At 33.9% G+C, this 16144-nt stretch overlaps 2 protein-coding genes across 5 annotated transcripts; both read left to right on the plus strand.

Moving 5' to 3' along the window:
* Window positions 1–239: 239 nt before the first annotated feature.
* Window positions 240–4270, plus strand: LOC117911348 (ACT domain-containing protein ACR6-like). Of its 4 annotated transcripts, none has more exons than XM_034825689.1 (7): window positions 240–641; window positions 1369–1481; window positions 1602–1716; window positions 1812–1879; window positions 2482–3084; window positions 3338–3444; window positions 3531–4270. In XM_034825689.1, exons 3-5 carry the CDS (start codon window positions 1710–1712, stop codon window positions 3079–3081), a joined length of 675 nt encoding a protein of 224 aa, XP_034681580.1. In that variant the 5' UTR covers window positions 240–641; window positions 1369–1481; window positions 1602–1709; the 3' UTR covers window positions 3082–3084; window positions 3338–3444; window positions 3531–4270. The 4 variants fall into 4 exon arrangements, with proteins under 4 accessions (XP_034681580.1, XP_034681579.1, XP_034681577.1 ...); XM_034825687.1 differs by having other exon boundaries at window positions 241–641; window positions 3354–3444; XM_034825688.1 differs by having other exon boundaries at window positions 1369–1486; window positions 2482–3444.
* An 8232-nt stretch (window positions 4271–12502) lies between these two features.
* On the plus strand, window positions 12503–16017 carry LOC117908484 (methylthioribose kinase-like). Its single transcript, XM_034822094.1, has 6 exons — window positions 12503–12838; window positions 12982–13291; window positions 13618–13792; window positions 13917–14118; window positions 14963–15177; window positions 15588–16017. The coding sequence occupies exons 1-6, from the start codon at window positions 12653–12655 to the stop codon at window positions 15757–15759; spliced, it is 1260 nt and encodes a 419-aa protein (XP_034677985.1). The 5' UTR covers window positions 12503–12652; the 3' UTR covers window positions 15760–16017.
* Window positions 16018–16144: the final 127 nt, after the last annotated feature.

Consider the following 16144-nt stretch of genomic DNA (forward strand, 5'->3'; position numbering starts at 1 on the left):
AAAAAAAACATTCAATTACTTAATTTTACTTAATTTATCATTTTTAAAAATATTAATTTTTTATTTAATAATTAATATATTTTCTTGGGAAACTTGTGTTTTGGCATTTTAATGTGGAAAATATATGGAAAACCCAAATATAAAAAATATGAGATCCAACTATTAATCCGTAAAATAATATCCAAAACGTACACAATCTCGTGTTTACATTTCCTCTTTTCAGATTGCCCCTAAATTTTTCGATGTCATCAGCAAATCCTTCCCATGTCAGCAGAATAATTTGAAAGTTGAACTAATTCTCAAAGCTGAAACACAGATAAACCTGACCCAAGAACCAAAAGTAGGAATCTCTCTCACTTCTGGTCATTTTGCCATAACCCCATCTCAGGAAATTCCCAATTTTGAACCTAGTTTCAAATCCGAAGACGGGTGAACTGTGTCTCCCAAATAGAAAAACCCTAGTCCTTGTTTTACTACTACCCTCTTTAAAACCTCGCTTCCTCCGATATTCCTCACGGTAGTATAGTGTCGTTGTTCGTTTCGAAGCCCAGAGGATTCTCTCATTTTGTGGTTCGCTCTTTCTTCTGCACTATGATTCCAGGTCTTCGATCGGAGCTTTTTGCGGTTTCTGTACACTTTTGGTGAGTTATCTTCCCAATTCTAAACCTTAATTTGTTTTTTAATTTCGCTTTCTGTTTTAGTTTGTGAGGCTTCTAGTTATGTTATGGAGAAAAGATGATCGATCTTCAATTTTCAATTTTTGGGAATAAAAATCGTAAACCTAATGCTCAGTGGGGTACCATCGGAGTTTACGAGTTTCCAAGTCTCTATTTTGAAGTTAAACTCAGACTACCTTTGGTTGCGGATGAATTGTGGGGGAAGAAGGGAAATTTGTTCAACTTGGGCTTTTCGATTCTTACCACATAAGAAAATCAATTTATTTGCTTTAGTTGGATCGAATATTTAAACATGAGTCTGGAATTTTCGTTTATTTTCTTTTCTTTCCCTTTGTTTTCTCTGCAACCAAACAAAGAGTTGAGTTTTCTACAAGTTTTATGTTGTTTTCAGATTTCTTATGGAAATCAAATTATCCATGTTTGGATTGTTCATTTTTCTTCATTTTTTTCTTTTTTTTTTTAGCTTCCAGAATCTAAGCAAAAGTCTTTGTGAAATCTTCTAGTTTTTTTCTTTCCTAATTGTGGGTTGGGATTGTTTCAAGGCTTTGAAATCTTGTAATTTTGCTTTTAAAAATGAACCATTCCTGCAATTTTGCCTTTGGGGTTGAACTGTGCTCCTTTATTGTCTTCTTCTCTTCCATCTTCATCTGAATATTGATTGATCATTCACTGTTTTGGTTTGTTATGTCAGCTCCATGAGAAATTTATTTTTTGAAAGAGAGAAACTCCATCATCTAATCTGGGTCATGTTATTGAAGAGTTGTAATTGACAATGATGCCAGCAAGGAAGCCACTATTATTCAGGTAAGGTTGGTGTTTTGCTGCTGATTTTCTCATTTGGGCATTTTCCAGTAGGTTGAAATATCATTCGTTTATCTTCTATAATTTCTCGGGTTTTATGACTACATGTATTATCTTGTTTAGGTTGACAGTGTTAACAAACGTGGAATTCTCCTGGAAGTAGTCCAAGTTTTAACAGACATGAACCTTGTTATAACCAAAGCATACATCTCATCTGATGGGGGATAGTTCATGGATGGTATGGTTCTTTGTTCAATTCCCTAAATCAGTATTAAAAAGAATGTTTTCGTAGATTCCTTATCCTTTCCTCTCTTTGAAATTTCATATGTTCAGTGTTCAATGTGGTCGATGGAGATGGAAACAAAATCAGAGATAAAGGGGTCATCAATTATATCACAAAAGTAAGTAGTTTTCCTTCTGTTTTTCGTTGTTTTTTCTAATCAAGGAATCCCTTGGATTTTTACTTGCCGCATAATAGATGTTGAACCGTCATTGAATTGGTTAAGACCTATGCAAATCTTATGCCATGAAAGGAAAAGGATAAAAAAAAACGAAAGATTTTAATTTTTCCTGTCAGATGATTAAAGATTTTACATTATCATGCATTGTATTTTCGGCAAAGATTTTGAAGTCTCTTTAGCCAAGAATGTTTTTAGTTACAAGAACCATTTTTTTGCATATATTACACGTCAAGTAGGCTATTTCTCCTGCTGAAATGAGAGGAAGAAAAGGAAAAATCAAATCTATGAACCAGGTTTTTAAAATGAAGTCCATAAACAAAGCTTCCACGGAAATTTCAACACATCCAACTAAAACAGTGGCCTTGTTATTGGTGTTCAGTTCATATTTTCTCAGTTTTCAACTTCTCCCATTCAAACAACCAAAAGTAGTTTTCAATCATTACCCACTGAGATTGTTCTTTTCCACGACATCCCTAAATGTCCTTTATTTAGCTAGAGTTCCAGAAACTTAAATGTGTCTAGTTTTATTTGTACTTTTGCAGAAACTTGAAAGTGATGCCAGCTTTATGCCTTCAATGAGAAGGACTGTTGGGGTGATGCCCTTTGAACACCACACCCCAATTGAATTATGTGGTACAGACAGGCCTGGTCTACTGTTCGAAGTGTGTGTAGTTCTTGCAAACCTTCACTATAATGTGGTGAATGCTGAGATATGGACACACAATGCTAGAGCTGCAGTTGTTGTTCATTTTACAGATGATTCCACAGGGTGTGCAATTGAAGACCCTAATCGACTCTCAAAAATAAAGGAACTTCTTTGCAATGTTCTAAAAGGAAACAATGACTTGAAGACAACAAAAATGACACTTTCACCCCCTAGGTTTACATATAGAGAGAGAAGGTTACATCAAATTATGTTTGCAGATCGCGACTATCAAAGAGTGGAAAGAGCAGAACTTGGGAAAGATAAGAGCTCAAGGCCCCATGTAACTGTATTGGATTGTATTGAGAAGGATTATACTGTGATTACTATGAGGTCAAAAGATAGGCCAAAGTTGTTGTTTGATACTGTCTGTACTCTAATAGATATGCAATATGTAGTTTTTCATGGAGTGGTCCACACAGGGAGGATGGAAGCTTAGCAGGTAAGGTCAAATTTCACAAAAGTTTATTATTGGAAATGAAGTTTGGGCAAAACAAGTTGATAACATGACTCAACAAATGAAAATTCTTTGGTTCAACAAATTTGCAAATCTTGGTAGAATTGGGAACATAACTATTTTAAACCTTAAGGGAGTCAGAAAGTCAACTTGCTGCATACATTTTTGTAGAATGGCTATGTTGAATTGCTACCATCTTTTGAATGTGTTTGACTGAAAACAAATTTTGGTTTAATAGAGGAATATTATATCAGGCATGTTGATGGACTCCCTATGAGCTCAGATGCTGAGCGAGAACGTGTCATACAGTGTCTTGAAGCAGCAATTGAAAGGCGAACATTTGAGGTAAGCAACTGATTGAGTTAAGAATATTTTGTTTCAGGATACCTACCTATGGTCATGCTCCTAACACATATTTCCTCATTTTGTAGGGACTGAAGCTAGAACTCTGCACTGAAGATCGGTTTGGACTTCTATCTGATATCACCAGGGTATTCAGGGAGACCAGTTTATGTATTAAAATAGCATAAATATCAACAGAAGGTGGGAAAGCCAAAGACACCTTCTATGTCACAGATGTGACTGGTAATTCGGTCAACCCCCAGATTGTTGATTCAATTCGCCAACAAATTGGGCACTCCATCCTACAGGTAAAGAACTCCACTCTTTCACCAAAGGCCCCCCAAGAGACAACAATGAGTTTCCTCTTTGGGAACATCTTCAAATGTCAAACTCTTCAAAATTTCAAATTGATCAGATCCTACACTTAATACCTTCCTTCCCATGCATACACTTCCATAAGTAGAAACTGTGCAGACATATCAGACGCTTCTTCTGGAAAAAAGAAACAACATACAAAGAGACTAAAGGACAATGTAAATAGTCTTCCCTTCCTCTTGCTGCAGAGGGTTTACTGTTATGTCCTGATACTGGATAGAAGTAACTCAGACACAAATACTATACTGTAAAAATGCTTACTGGTCTTTGTATATCCTTGTGTTTTTTAGTAAGTCGTGTACAATGTGATATTACTTGCCTTGTACCAAAAAAAAAAAAAAAACAAACAAAATTGTACAGATGCCTCTAAATTTAGTGATTGGATGTTATCTTTGGCTTCTTGCAAATTGAATTCATCCAATCAAAACTAAATTTGAAACCCTGGTTCATTTAATGATGGGTTCTTCTTTTTTTTTTTCTTCCTTTTTATGTGGGGCATGGTAAAAATGCTCTGTTGAGGTCTTGAAACCTTCATAGAAAACAGAGTAACACAACTATTGAAGAGGTTGTAGCTATCTTAGTCTATTGGATTTTCACTCTGAATTTTATAAGTAAAAACATTTTGGCAAGAAAAGACAATTCAATTGAATAAACAATCATTTTAATTACCATTACTACCATAAGGAATTTATTTTAGAAGAATAAAGCTATCTATGCTTCTTTATTATTAAAAAATAGCTGCTTAAGGGTTTGTTTGGAAATTATTCTTGGAAATGATTTTTTATGTATTAGAATAAAAATTAGTTTCCAAACTTTGAAAATGTTTTTTAAGAATTTGGTCTAAAAACATATTGAGTTTAAAAATAAATTTGTGTGTTTCTTTATAGAGTCTTTTGAATCATAATTGAAAATATCGAGAATAATTTAAGAACTTTCTACATTATTGAAAATAATTTAAGAATTTTTATATTATGTATAAGTGTATGATATTTTTATGAAAACTAAGCCCAGAAAATTGTTTAAAAAATAATTTTTTAGAATTGTTTTTGAAAAGTTACCAAGTAGATCTTCAATTGAAATCCTATTTAATTTTAAAAAACAATATTGAAAGAATAATCTAATGTATGGGTACTTTGTCTATTATGAATTAATTTCAAAAAATATGAATTAATTTCATTTATATTTTCTCAGATATTACAATAAGCAAAACACATGCTACAAAGAAGCCAACAAAGAAACTTATTACATATGTATATGAAATATGTTGCAAGGAATGTTGATCATCAACTGCAAGTTCAAACTTTGGTTTGTCAGCTAATGAACATTCATCTCTTCGCTTCCATCTTGGTGCATAGAACACTCAAGCTTAGACAACTTCCTCTCTAGAAGTATATGATTTGTAAACACTCTCCTTATAAAAGAGCACTTTTTTTTTACATTTAACCCAAGAATCGTATACTCCATGTCTACGACCCACAAACACTACATAGTATGTTTGCATGTTCGTCATCTGATGACATGATTGTTGTTGGTTAATATTTGATAATCAATTAAGTAATAACTATTGAAAAAGATAGCACGAAACGTAGATAATTCACACATGTATACCACATTTTAGGATAATAACAGTGATGATTAACTACAAAATTACAAACATAACAAGTAATGTTCGGGATTCAAGTTCTGAGGCTTCGTGTAGGCAGAACCCAACTTTAACTCAGGTAGTACCTAAGGTCGATTAAGGTAGTATCTAAGTTAGATTAGGGTGGTACCTAAGGTCTATTAAGGTAGTACCTAAAGTACAATCCTCAAAAACCCAAAGGTGAACCACTTGACCACACAAAAGAATCACATAATGGCATGGACTAAGGGTCTCAAAGGAAGGTTTAAGGCTTGGAATAGGTAGAACCTAACTTTAACTAAGGTAGTATCTAAGGTCCCTTAAGGTAATACCTAAGGTATATTAAGGTAGTATCTAAGGGCTATTAAGGTAATACCTAAGGTAGAATAAGGTGGTACCTAAGGGTTATTAAGGTAATACCTAAGGTACAGTCCGCAAAAAACCGAAGGTGAACCACTTGACCACAAAAAAAAAAAAAAAAATCACATAATGGCATGGTCTAAGGGTCACAAGGGAAGGTCCAAGGTTTGGGATAGGTAGAACCCAACTTTAACTAAGGTAGTACCTAAGGTCCCTTAAGGTAGTACCTAAGATAGATTAAGGTAATACATAAGGGCTATTAAGGTAGTACCTAAAGTACAGTCCTACAAAAACCAAATGTGAACCACTTGCCCATACAAAAGAATCACATAATGACATGATCTAAGGGTCACAAAGGAAGGTTTGAGGCTTGGGATAGGTAGAACCCAACTTTAACTAAGGTAGTACCTAAAGTCCCTTAAGGTAGTACCTAAGGTATATTAAGGTGGTACCTAATGTATATTAAGGTGGTATCTAAGGGCTATTAAGGTAGTACCTAAGGTACAGTCCTAAAAAAACCAAAGGTGAGCCACTCGCTTACACAAAAAAAATCACATAATGGCATGCTCTAAGACTCACAAAGTAGGGTTTGAGGCTTTGGATAGATAGAACCCAACTTTAACTAAGGTGTTAGGAAGTGTCCCAAATTCCTAATTAGTATAGATTCCTTTTTGTAAAGAATATTATATAGAATATTTCTAGGTTGATATATTATTGTAATATTAGACTTCCTTATAGAATAAGGAAGGTTGTTGGAAATATCTCTATAAATATTCTAGGTCATGAGGGGAAAAAGTTATGAGATGGAGATGGGCCTGTAGAGACTATACAAGGTGGATAGAGATGTGAGGAAGAACGGGAGGTACCCGGTGGAGCAAGATGGCTCGTAGCAAGGTATGGATACAAGGAGTGGGGAAACATGGGATGTTTCGGGAACCCAATAGTTGTATCTGGTTCTGTCCTCTGTAATATTCTCTATTGTATAGTGGAATCATTATCTCTCATCCGTGGACGTAGGCATGGTTGGCCGAACCACGTTAAAACCTCGTGTACCATATGTGTGATTGTTTTATCTTTGTGTTCTTGAACTAACATTGTTAGCATCAAAGCTTTCGTTGGCACTACAACTGGTATCAGAGCTTGGGTTGAAAATTTCTGGAAGAGCAAAAGATCACAAAGCACACAAGATGAAAACAAAAGGAATTTTCACTGAAGGTGGAGTCGATTGCTCTCTCGTGGTGATATGATACAAAAAGGTTTGTGTCATGGAGAGATTGAAGATTAACTTCATGAAATTTGGTCCAAGGTGGAGATTGTTAGGAAGTGTCCCAAATTCCTAATTAGTATAGATTCCTTTTTGTAAAGAATATTATATAGAATATTTCTAGGTTGATATATTATTGTAATATTAGACTTCCTTATAGAATAAGGAAGGTTGTTGGAAATATCTCTATAAATATTCTAGGTCATGAGGGGAAAAAGTTATGAGATGGAGATGAGACTATAGATACTATACAAGGTGGATAGAGATGTGAGGAAGAACGGGAGGTACCCGGTGGAGCGAGATGGCTCGTAGCAAGGTATGGATACAAGGAGTGGGGAAACATGGGATGTTTCGGGAACCCAATAGTTGTATCTGGTTCTGTCCTCTGTAATATTCTCTATTGTATAGTGAAATCATTATCTCTCATCCGTGGACGTAGGCATGGTTGGCCGAACCACGTTAAAACCTCGTGTACCATATGTGTGATTGTTTTATCTTTGTGTTCTTGAACTAACATTGTTAGTATCAAAGCTTTCGTTGGCACTACAATTGGTATCAGAGCTTGGGTTGAAGATTTCTGGAGGAGCAAAAGATCACAAAGCACACAAGATGAAAACAAAAGGAATTTTCACTGAAGGTGGAGTCGATTGCTCTTTCGTGGTGATATGATACAAAAAGGTTTGTGTCATGGAGAGATTGAAAATTAACTTCATGGAATTTGGTCCAAGGTGGAGATTGTTAGGAAGTGTCCCAAATTCCTAATTAGTATAGATTCCTTTTTGTAAAGAATATTATATAGAATATTTCTAGGTTGATATATTATTGTAATATTAGACTTCCTTATAGAATAAGGAAGGTTGTTGGAAATATCTCTATAAATATTCTAGGTCATGAGGGGAAAAAGTTATGAGATGGAGATGGGCCTGTAGAGACTATACAAGGTGGATAGAGATGTGAGGAAGAACGGGAGGTACCCGGTGGAGCAAGATGGCTCGTAGCAAGGTATGGATACAAGGAGTGGGGAAACATGGGATGTTTCGGGAACCCAATAGTTGTATCTGGTTCTGTCCTCTGTAATATTCTCTATTGTATAGTGGAATCATTATCTCTCATCCGTGGACGTAGGCATGGTTGGCCGAACCACGTTAAAACCTCGTGTACCATATGTGTGATTGTTTTATCTTTGTGTTCTTGAACTAACATTGTTAGCATCAAAGCTTTCGTTGGCACTACATAAGGTAGTACCTAAGGTATATTAACGTGGTACCTAAGGGCTATTAAGGTAGTACTTAAGGTACATGCCTCAAAAAACCAAAGGTGAACCCCTTCCCCAAGCCTCAAACCTTCCTTTGTGACCCTTAGACCATGTCATTATGTGATTCTCTTGTGTGGTCAAGTGGTTCACCTTTGGTTTTTTAGGACTATACCTTAGGTACTACTTTAATAGCCCTGAGGTACTACCTTAAGGGACTTTAAGTACTACCTTAATTAAAGTTGGGTTCTACATTTCCCAAGCCTTGAACCTTCCTTTATGACTCTTAGACCATGCCATTATGTGATTCTCTTGTGTGATCAAGTGGTTCACTTTTGATTTTTTGGGACTGTACCTTAGGTACTACCTTAATAGCCCTAAGGTACTACCTTAAGGGACCTTAGGTACTACCTTAGTTAAAGTTGGGTTCTACATTTCCCAAGCCTTGGACCTTCCTTTATGACCCTTAGACCATACCATTATGTGATTCTTTTGTGTGGTCAAGTGGTTCACCTTTGATTTTTTGGGATTGTACCTTAGGTACTACCTTAATAGCCCTGAGGTACTACCTTAATGTACCTTAGGTACTACCTTAATATACCTTAGGTACTACCTTAAGGGACCTTAGGCATTACTTTAGTTAAAGTTGGGTTCTACCTTTCCCAAACCTCAAACCTTTCTATGTGACCCTTAGATCATGCCATTATGTGATTCTCTTATGTGGTCAAGTGGTTCATCTTTGGTTTTTGGGGATTGTACCTTAGGTAGTACCTTAATAGCCTTGAGGTACTACCTTAAGGGACCTTAGGTACTACCTTAGTTAAAGTTGAGTTCTATCTTTCCCAAGCCCTGGACATTCCTTTGTGACCCTTAGACCATGTCATTATGTGATTCTCTTATGTGGTCAAGTGGTTCACCTTTGGTTTTTTGGGACTGTACCTTAGGTACTACCTTAATGTACCTTAGGTACTACTTTAAGGGACTTTAGGTATTACCTTAGTTAAAGTTGGGTTCTACATTTCCCAAGCCTCGATCATTCCTTTGTGACTCTTAGACCATGTCATTATGTGATTCTTTTATGTGGTCAAGTGGTTCACCTTTGGTTTTTTGGGACTGTACCTTAGGTACTACTTTAATAGTTCTTAAGTACCACCTTAATCTACTTTAGGTACTACCTTAAGGGACCTCAATTATTACCTTAGTTAAAGTTAGGTTCTCCTATCCCAAGCCTTTGACCTTTAATCCCGAACATTACTTGTTATATTTTAAAATTTGTAGTTTATTATTACTAATACTTTGTATTTCAAAATATGATATTATTTTAAATTGCACATGTTTGTTTTTTAGAATTTCCCTTAATTTCTCTAAAACATAGTATTAAGTATATAAATTTTAAATCAAATTATTAATTTTTAAAAATACTTTGAAACTCAAAAAACAATTTAAGGTACTTTTTTTATTTGAATAACATAGAAAATCAAGGAATTCAACAAAATAATATTTAAAAAATCATAAATTAAAATTCATTTTGAATGACTTCACTAGTTTCTTCTTTATATATAATTATAATTTTGAATTTTTTTTATTTGGCAAATAAACTCTAAATCAAGAAAGTCTTTGTCGATTGAATTCTTTAATTGATCTAATAATTTTTAAAAATAAGTTAAACTTGAATAGTGATCAAATTAATATAAGAAATCTATGAACAAAAATTAATAACTTTATTGTTTATTTTCTATATAAAATCATATATATATATATATTTAATTTTGTTTACTAAAAAAATAAGCTTCAAATTAAATAAAATTTAATGTGTTGGATTTTTTTAACAAGTCTAAGTAATTTTTAAAAGTAATTTAAAAATCAAATAGTGAACCAATTAATATCATAAATTTTTGGATAAAAATTGATCTATTCTATTATTTATTTTTTTAATAGAGTTATAGTTTTATAATTTCTTTCACTAAAAAAATAAACTTCAAATCAAACAATATTTTGTGTTGAATTTATTTATTTTAAAATTTATTTTAAATAATACTATTAATCATTCTTATTTTTAAAATATTATTATTAATTTTTAATAAAAAAATCAATTATTATTTTACACAAATGTCAATATCCATATTTCTATAATAAAGAGCAAAATAGTACAATAAATTTATTTTAAATAATATTATTAATAATAAAGAGCAAAATAGTAAAATAAATTTATTTTAAATAATATTATTAAATTTAGACTCTTGAAGGCAAATAACCACGCTTGCCTTAAAGATCTCAAGAACCCCTTCACCAAAAGGATAGGATACCAACCCATTTTTGTACATTTACAAACAAAAGCACTTGAGTTGAAAAACAACATTGAATTTTAAGGACAACTCTTCATATAATGTCATTGCTGCCTAACGAAAACCCATCACTATGAACATAAAAGGCAAAATCAACAAGTGAAAATGTGAAAAACTGCGGCCGTAAATACAAACGTCAATTTAAGCAAACCCAAATAAAAACTAGTGGAAATCAAGCAAAATCCTCAAAAATAAAAAAACAAACCATAGAACCAAAACGAGAATCTTAATTCGAAAATGGAGATCCGGATCTCGTACAAGGAGAGAAACCCTATCGCTACTTCAGTGAGAGGAGAGATGTTGTATGGAAAGAGAATAGGCAACAATCTGTAGTGGATTTGCAGCGCGGAGCAAGCGATTTCTCCCCCTTCTCTCCCTTTCCCTTTCTCTTTCGACGTGACAATTCTAATCTTCATCAACAATTCTTGGGTCGAGTTTCTTTGTGTTTCACATTTGAGAATTAGTTCAAGTTTCAAATTGTTTTACTGACATGAGAGGATTTACTGATGACATGGAGAAATTTAGGGGCAAACTAGGAAGAGAAAAAGTAAACATGACATAATATACGTTTTGGATATTATTTTTTCTATTAATAGTTGAATCTCATATTTTATATATTTAGATTTTTAAAATCATATATTTTCCTCGTCAACAGCCAAAACCTTAACTTTCCCTATTTTCTTTGCAGTGTTAAGCATCAAAATGTCTACGAGTGGTGTCCCATCAAATTCCCTTTAGGTGGACATGTGGATTAGGTTTTCAAGGTACAGCCCACCAAGCGTTAATCAGGGGTGACACTTTTCCTGAAGGTGGGCCTCTTTGATTGATGAAAAGAGAGCGGGCATCGAACCATTTGGGTTCACCCGTTCGGAAAGTCTTTAAAATCAATTTATATTTTATTATAAAGAAAAATATAAGAGATGCTCCGGTCACGCACCACCTTATTTTATTATTATATATATTTTAAATACAAAAATAAAATTAATTTAAATTGGAACCTTATTCTCGGACACAAAAGCAAAAGTCAAATCACGACTGCGTAGAGGCATGAATCGTACATTTCATAAGGAGTTATTATTATTATTATAAAAATGTTATAGTTTTTTTATAATTTATTATAAAATTTTAATCAAATATGAACAGATAAAATATTTAATTTTTTAAATAAAAATATATATATTTATTAAGTTTTATTTATTTTTTAATATTTTATAAAAATAAAATATTACAAAATATAAAAAACAGATAACTTAATATTTATTACTATTATCTATTATTTAATTTTAAGTTTTATTTAAAATTAAATAAAAAACAAACATTTTAAAATTTTAAAAAGTGTTTTCGAACATTTTTTCAATCACTTAATTTTTTTGATAACACCTTTTAAATTAAAAGCATTTTTTAAAATTATTATTAAATAATTTTTTAAAAATATTTTTAGTATAAGAAATGCTTTTAAAAAATAATTAAATTTTAATAAAATTTAAAAAATATTTTTAAAAATATGAAAAATCAATTACCCCGCCTCAACACGGATTTGTGGTCGCGCGCTGCCCGCCTTTCCTTGAAAGAAGCGGCCTCCACCTTAACTGGGATAGTGGAAACCACTTTCCTATATATTTTTTTAATTATTTATGCGATGATGGTGATTGAATAGAATAAGAAGGAATAATATTTATTAAATAGGGTTTTCCTTTTAATATTGAACTGTTACTTGCGATGGGAAGCATAGACTAAAAAAGGACGGTAAAAGTCAGGGCAAGGATTGGGTTGTGGACTGTTCCCATTTTCACGGATGGTCCAGATTCAATGTATCGAATTAACCGGAGAGAATCCGATTCCTTTCCCTGTCATCTCCAACGTTAGTCGTGCCCTTTCATCTTCTCTAGACTCAAAACTACCAAACTACCCTCTCCCTTTCTTCAAATACTCCTCCCTCCCCCGCCGTCTCCACTACCACCACCGCCACCGCCACCGCCAATTCCTTCGCAACGATGGCGTCATCTGGATTCCGGCCCCTTGACGACAAGTCGCTCATAGAGTACATAAAGGCGACGCCCGCTCTCTCCTCCAAGCTTGCAAACCAGCTTGATGGATTGCAGATCAAAGAAGTGGGCGACGGCAATCTCAACTTCGTCTACATCGTCATCTCCTCCGCTGGCTCCTTCGTCATCAAACAGGTACAAATTTTGATTCATAAGGGAACCTCACAAATTCAGATTCTTACTGAAAAAAAAATGGCTTCACTGTGGAAGAATTTGAAGTGTTTGTGAAGGTTAGGTCAAAGTGACTGTTGTAAGATGTGGTTGTGTTGAGAGTGCAGGCGTTGCCGTACATACGTTGTATAGGGGAATCGTGGCCGATGACGAAGGAACGGGCGTATTTTGAAGCGACGGCTTTGAGAGAGCAGCGTCGCTGGTGCTCCGATCATGTGCCGGAGGTTTATCATTTTGATAGGGAAATGGCTTTAATCGGTATGAGGTACTTGGAGCCTCCGCATATAATTCTTAGAAAGGGCCTGATTGCCGGAATTGAGTACCCTTTGCTTGCTGAACACATGTCTGAGTTTATGGCGAGGACTCTTTTCTTCACATCTCTTCTATACCATGACACAACCGAGCACAAACGTGCAGGTAAATGCTTTTTGGTATAATTTGTTTCGAGTTTCATAGTTTCATGAACGTTCTGGTCTTTTGATTTTTTTAGATTATTCTTTGAATTGAAGCATAGGATGCAAAATGCATAAATTAATTTATAAAGTGACTATGAGTTTTTGAGCAGCATAATTGGTACAGCTGTAGTTAAATATTTCTGCAGTAAGCCAAGAACTTTGTCTTATCCTCAAATATGTTGTGCCAAGAGTAATTACTGGTAGAATGTACGAGAAAATTGCAGTTTGCTTCTGATGAAGTTATTCTATTGACAAGATTGAATCATGTTCAAATTGTGCTTTATGCAGTTGCTGAATTTTGTGGAAATGTGGAGTTATGTCGGCTCACTGAGCAAGTTGTGTTCTCTGATCCATACAAAGTATCTCAGTACAATCGGTGGACTTCTCCTTATCTTGACCGCGATGCTGAGGCAGTTCGAGAGGATAACATTTTGAAGCTTGAAGTTGCCGAGTTGAAATCTATGTAGTGCTTCCATATCAGTACCTCATTTCTTTACGTAATATAAAATATTTCTATTAATAGCAGTTTAATTCTGAAGTAAGCAGGTTGAAATCCTTTCTATGCATAGTTAGAATCTATTTTGCAGGTTCTGTGAGAGATCGCAAGCCCTAGTACATGGAGATCTTCATACTGGTTCAGTTATGGTTACCCCTGATTCGACTCAAGTTATAGATCCAGAATTTGGCTTTTATGGACCAATGGGGTTTGATATAGGCGCTTTTTTAGGAAACTTGATTTTGGCTTACTTTGCACAAGATGGGCATGCTGATCAAGTGAATGATAGAAAAGTATGTCTGTGTTGTTAACTTCGCTTCTATGGTTTTTCCCATTTTCCCCAAAGTTTTAAAATATTTAGCTGTCCATGGTCTAGTGTTAATTTTCTTGTTTCTTTTTTCCTTTGAATTTTGTCATAATCCTTAATGGTCATTTCAATTCATCCAATTGTGGCTTTCCTTTGCATTTCCTCTTATTCCTTATAGTTTCTTGTTAAAGACATACAACATGAGGTCCTTCTTCCTAATATCTACATGGCCTTGAGGTTGAAGTTTGGACCCAGAAATTTTAACCCTTCCTGTGGAGTTCAAAGAATATGCTGAATGAATGTGGTTTGGAGGATGTAGTAAATGATTGTATGAGCTCAAATTCTGTATTCAATGCATACAGTTTTGAGAACGATATAACATGGTTCCGCTTATCCTTTAGGATAAACCTTTTTAACTCTATGAAGAGGAGTTCTTTAGCATGGACTTTGTATCTGAAAAAGGGGTTTATATATAATTTTTGTTTAACAAAACAGAGAATTCAATACATTAATTTTGAAATATTTTTATCTTGTTCTTTGTGGTGTGATGTTTATCTTCAATTCCTTTATTTAATTTACATTATTAATTATGTTTTGTATTTGACTGAATGCTAACTTTTTGTTTGTCCATTTTGTATTGGTTTTCTGCCATTTACCACTGTTACCTGCCCTTAGAACTGTATTGTATAAATTCTAGGCTCCATGTAGAATCCCTGACTTGATGCTAAACCATGACACATCATGGACATTAAGTACTTTCTTTTCCTCAATTCTTAAAGAATTAAAAACGTCATTGTTGGGTAATGATCCTCAAGCCTTTTCTTTTGCAGACATATAAAGAATGGATTTTGAAGACAATAGAACAGACTTGGAATCTTTTCCACAAAAAATTTACTGCATTATGGAATGAACACAGGAATGGCTCTGGTGAGGCGTATCTTCCAGAAATTTATAATAACTCTGAACTTCAGCTTCTCACACAAAAGAAATACATGCAAGATTTGTTGCATGACACCCTTGGATTTGGTGCTGCCAAAATGATAAGGTGAGGTTGTGATTCAGTTTGTTAATTATATTTTTTGTATCATTGCTTTCTTCTACTATTGATGCTTCTTTTCTATTTCCTTGCATCTTGAAGAACATTTTATGATAGTACAAATGTAGATATCTTCTTAAGCTTTTTTTACTACATTCTATGGCATTTTTCTTTGAAATTTTAGATTTGTAGATTTATTTTTATTTTTATTTTTATTTTTTAGTTTTAGGCATTTTAAATGATCCTTAAACCTTTGAATGTCGAATGGAAATATTGGTTTAAATATATAATTATACCAATTCAAGTACTTGAACCATCGATTTATATAAGTGGTATCATGAAGCCCTGTTTGTTACATTCTTGTCACAGACTTCATACAATTATTTCTTTTTAAGACTTATCTATCTTTTGATTCACAGGAGAATTGTTGGTGTAGCACATGTTGAGGATTTTGAATCAATTGTTGATGCTAGCAAGCGAGCTAACTGTGAGAGACAGGCACTTGTATTTGCAAAGATGCTTTTGAAGGAAAGGAGAAAATTTCAGGCTATCACTGAAGTTGTTTTAGCCGTTCAGCAAGAACAATCGTGAGAAAAGTATTAGGTAAAGTTGAATGTTTGGTTAGGGCATGCAGAGTTAGTTGGGGTGGGTGTTCTGATATGATTTGGATCCCAAATTGCCATTTAGAGCAATGAGATACGATATTATATCTGGTTTATACCAATGATCTGAATTGCACTTCTTGCTGTATTTGCTTCTGTTGTTTGCTACAAATGATTCTCATAAGCTCCTGATGAAATTATAAATCCACAGATTGAGACATTTTAAATATTTTACCAATATTTTCTATATCTGATCAGCTTTACTATATGCTTTTATGAATGCAAGCAATTCTACATCTTCATATGTGATTAAAAATAACCTCTTATGCACCTTATTATTTACTATAATTCAGAATTAACTTGGCTATTTTCCA

The sequence above is a fragment of the Vitis riparia genome, chromosome 3 (assembly GCF_004353265.1).
Source record: "Vitis riparia cultivar Riparia Gloire de Montpellier isolate 1030 chromosome 3, EGFV_Vit.rip_1.0, whole genome shotgun sequence".
Taxonomy (NCBI): Eukaryota; Viridiplantae; Streptophyta; class Magnoliopsida; order Vitales; family Vitaceae; genus Vitis; species Vitis riparia.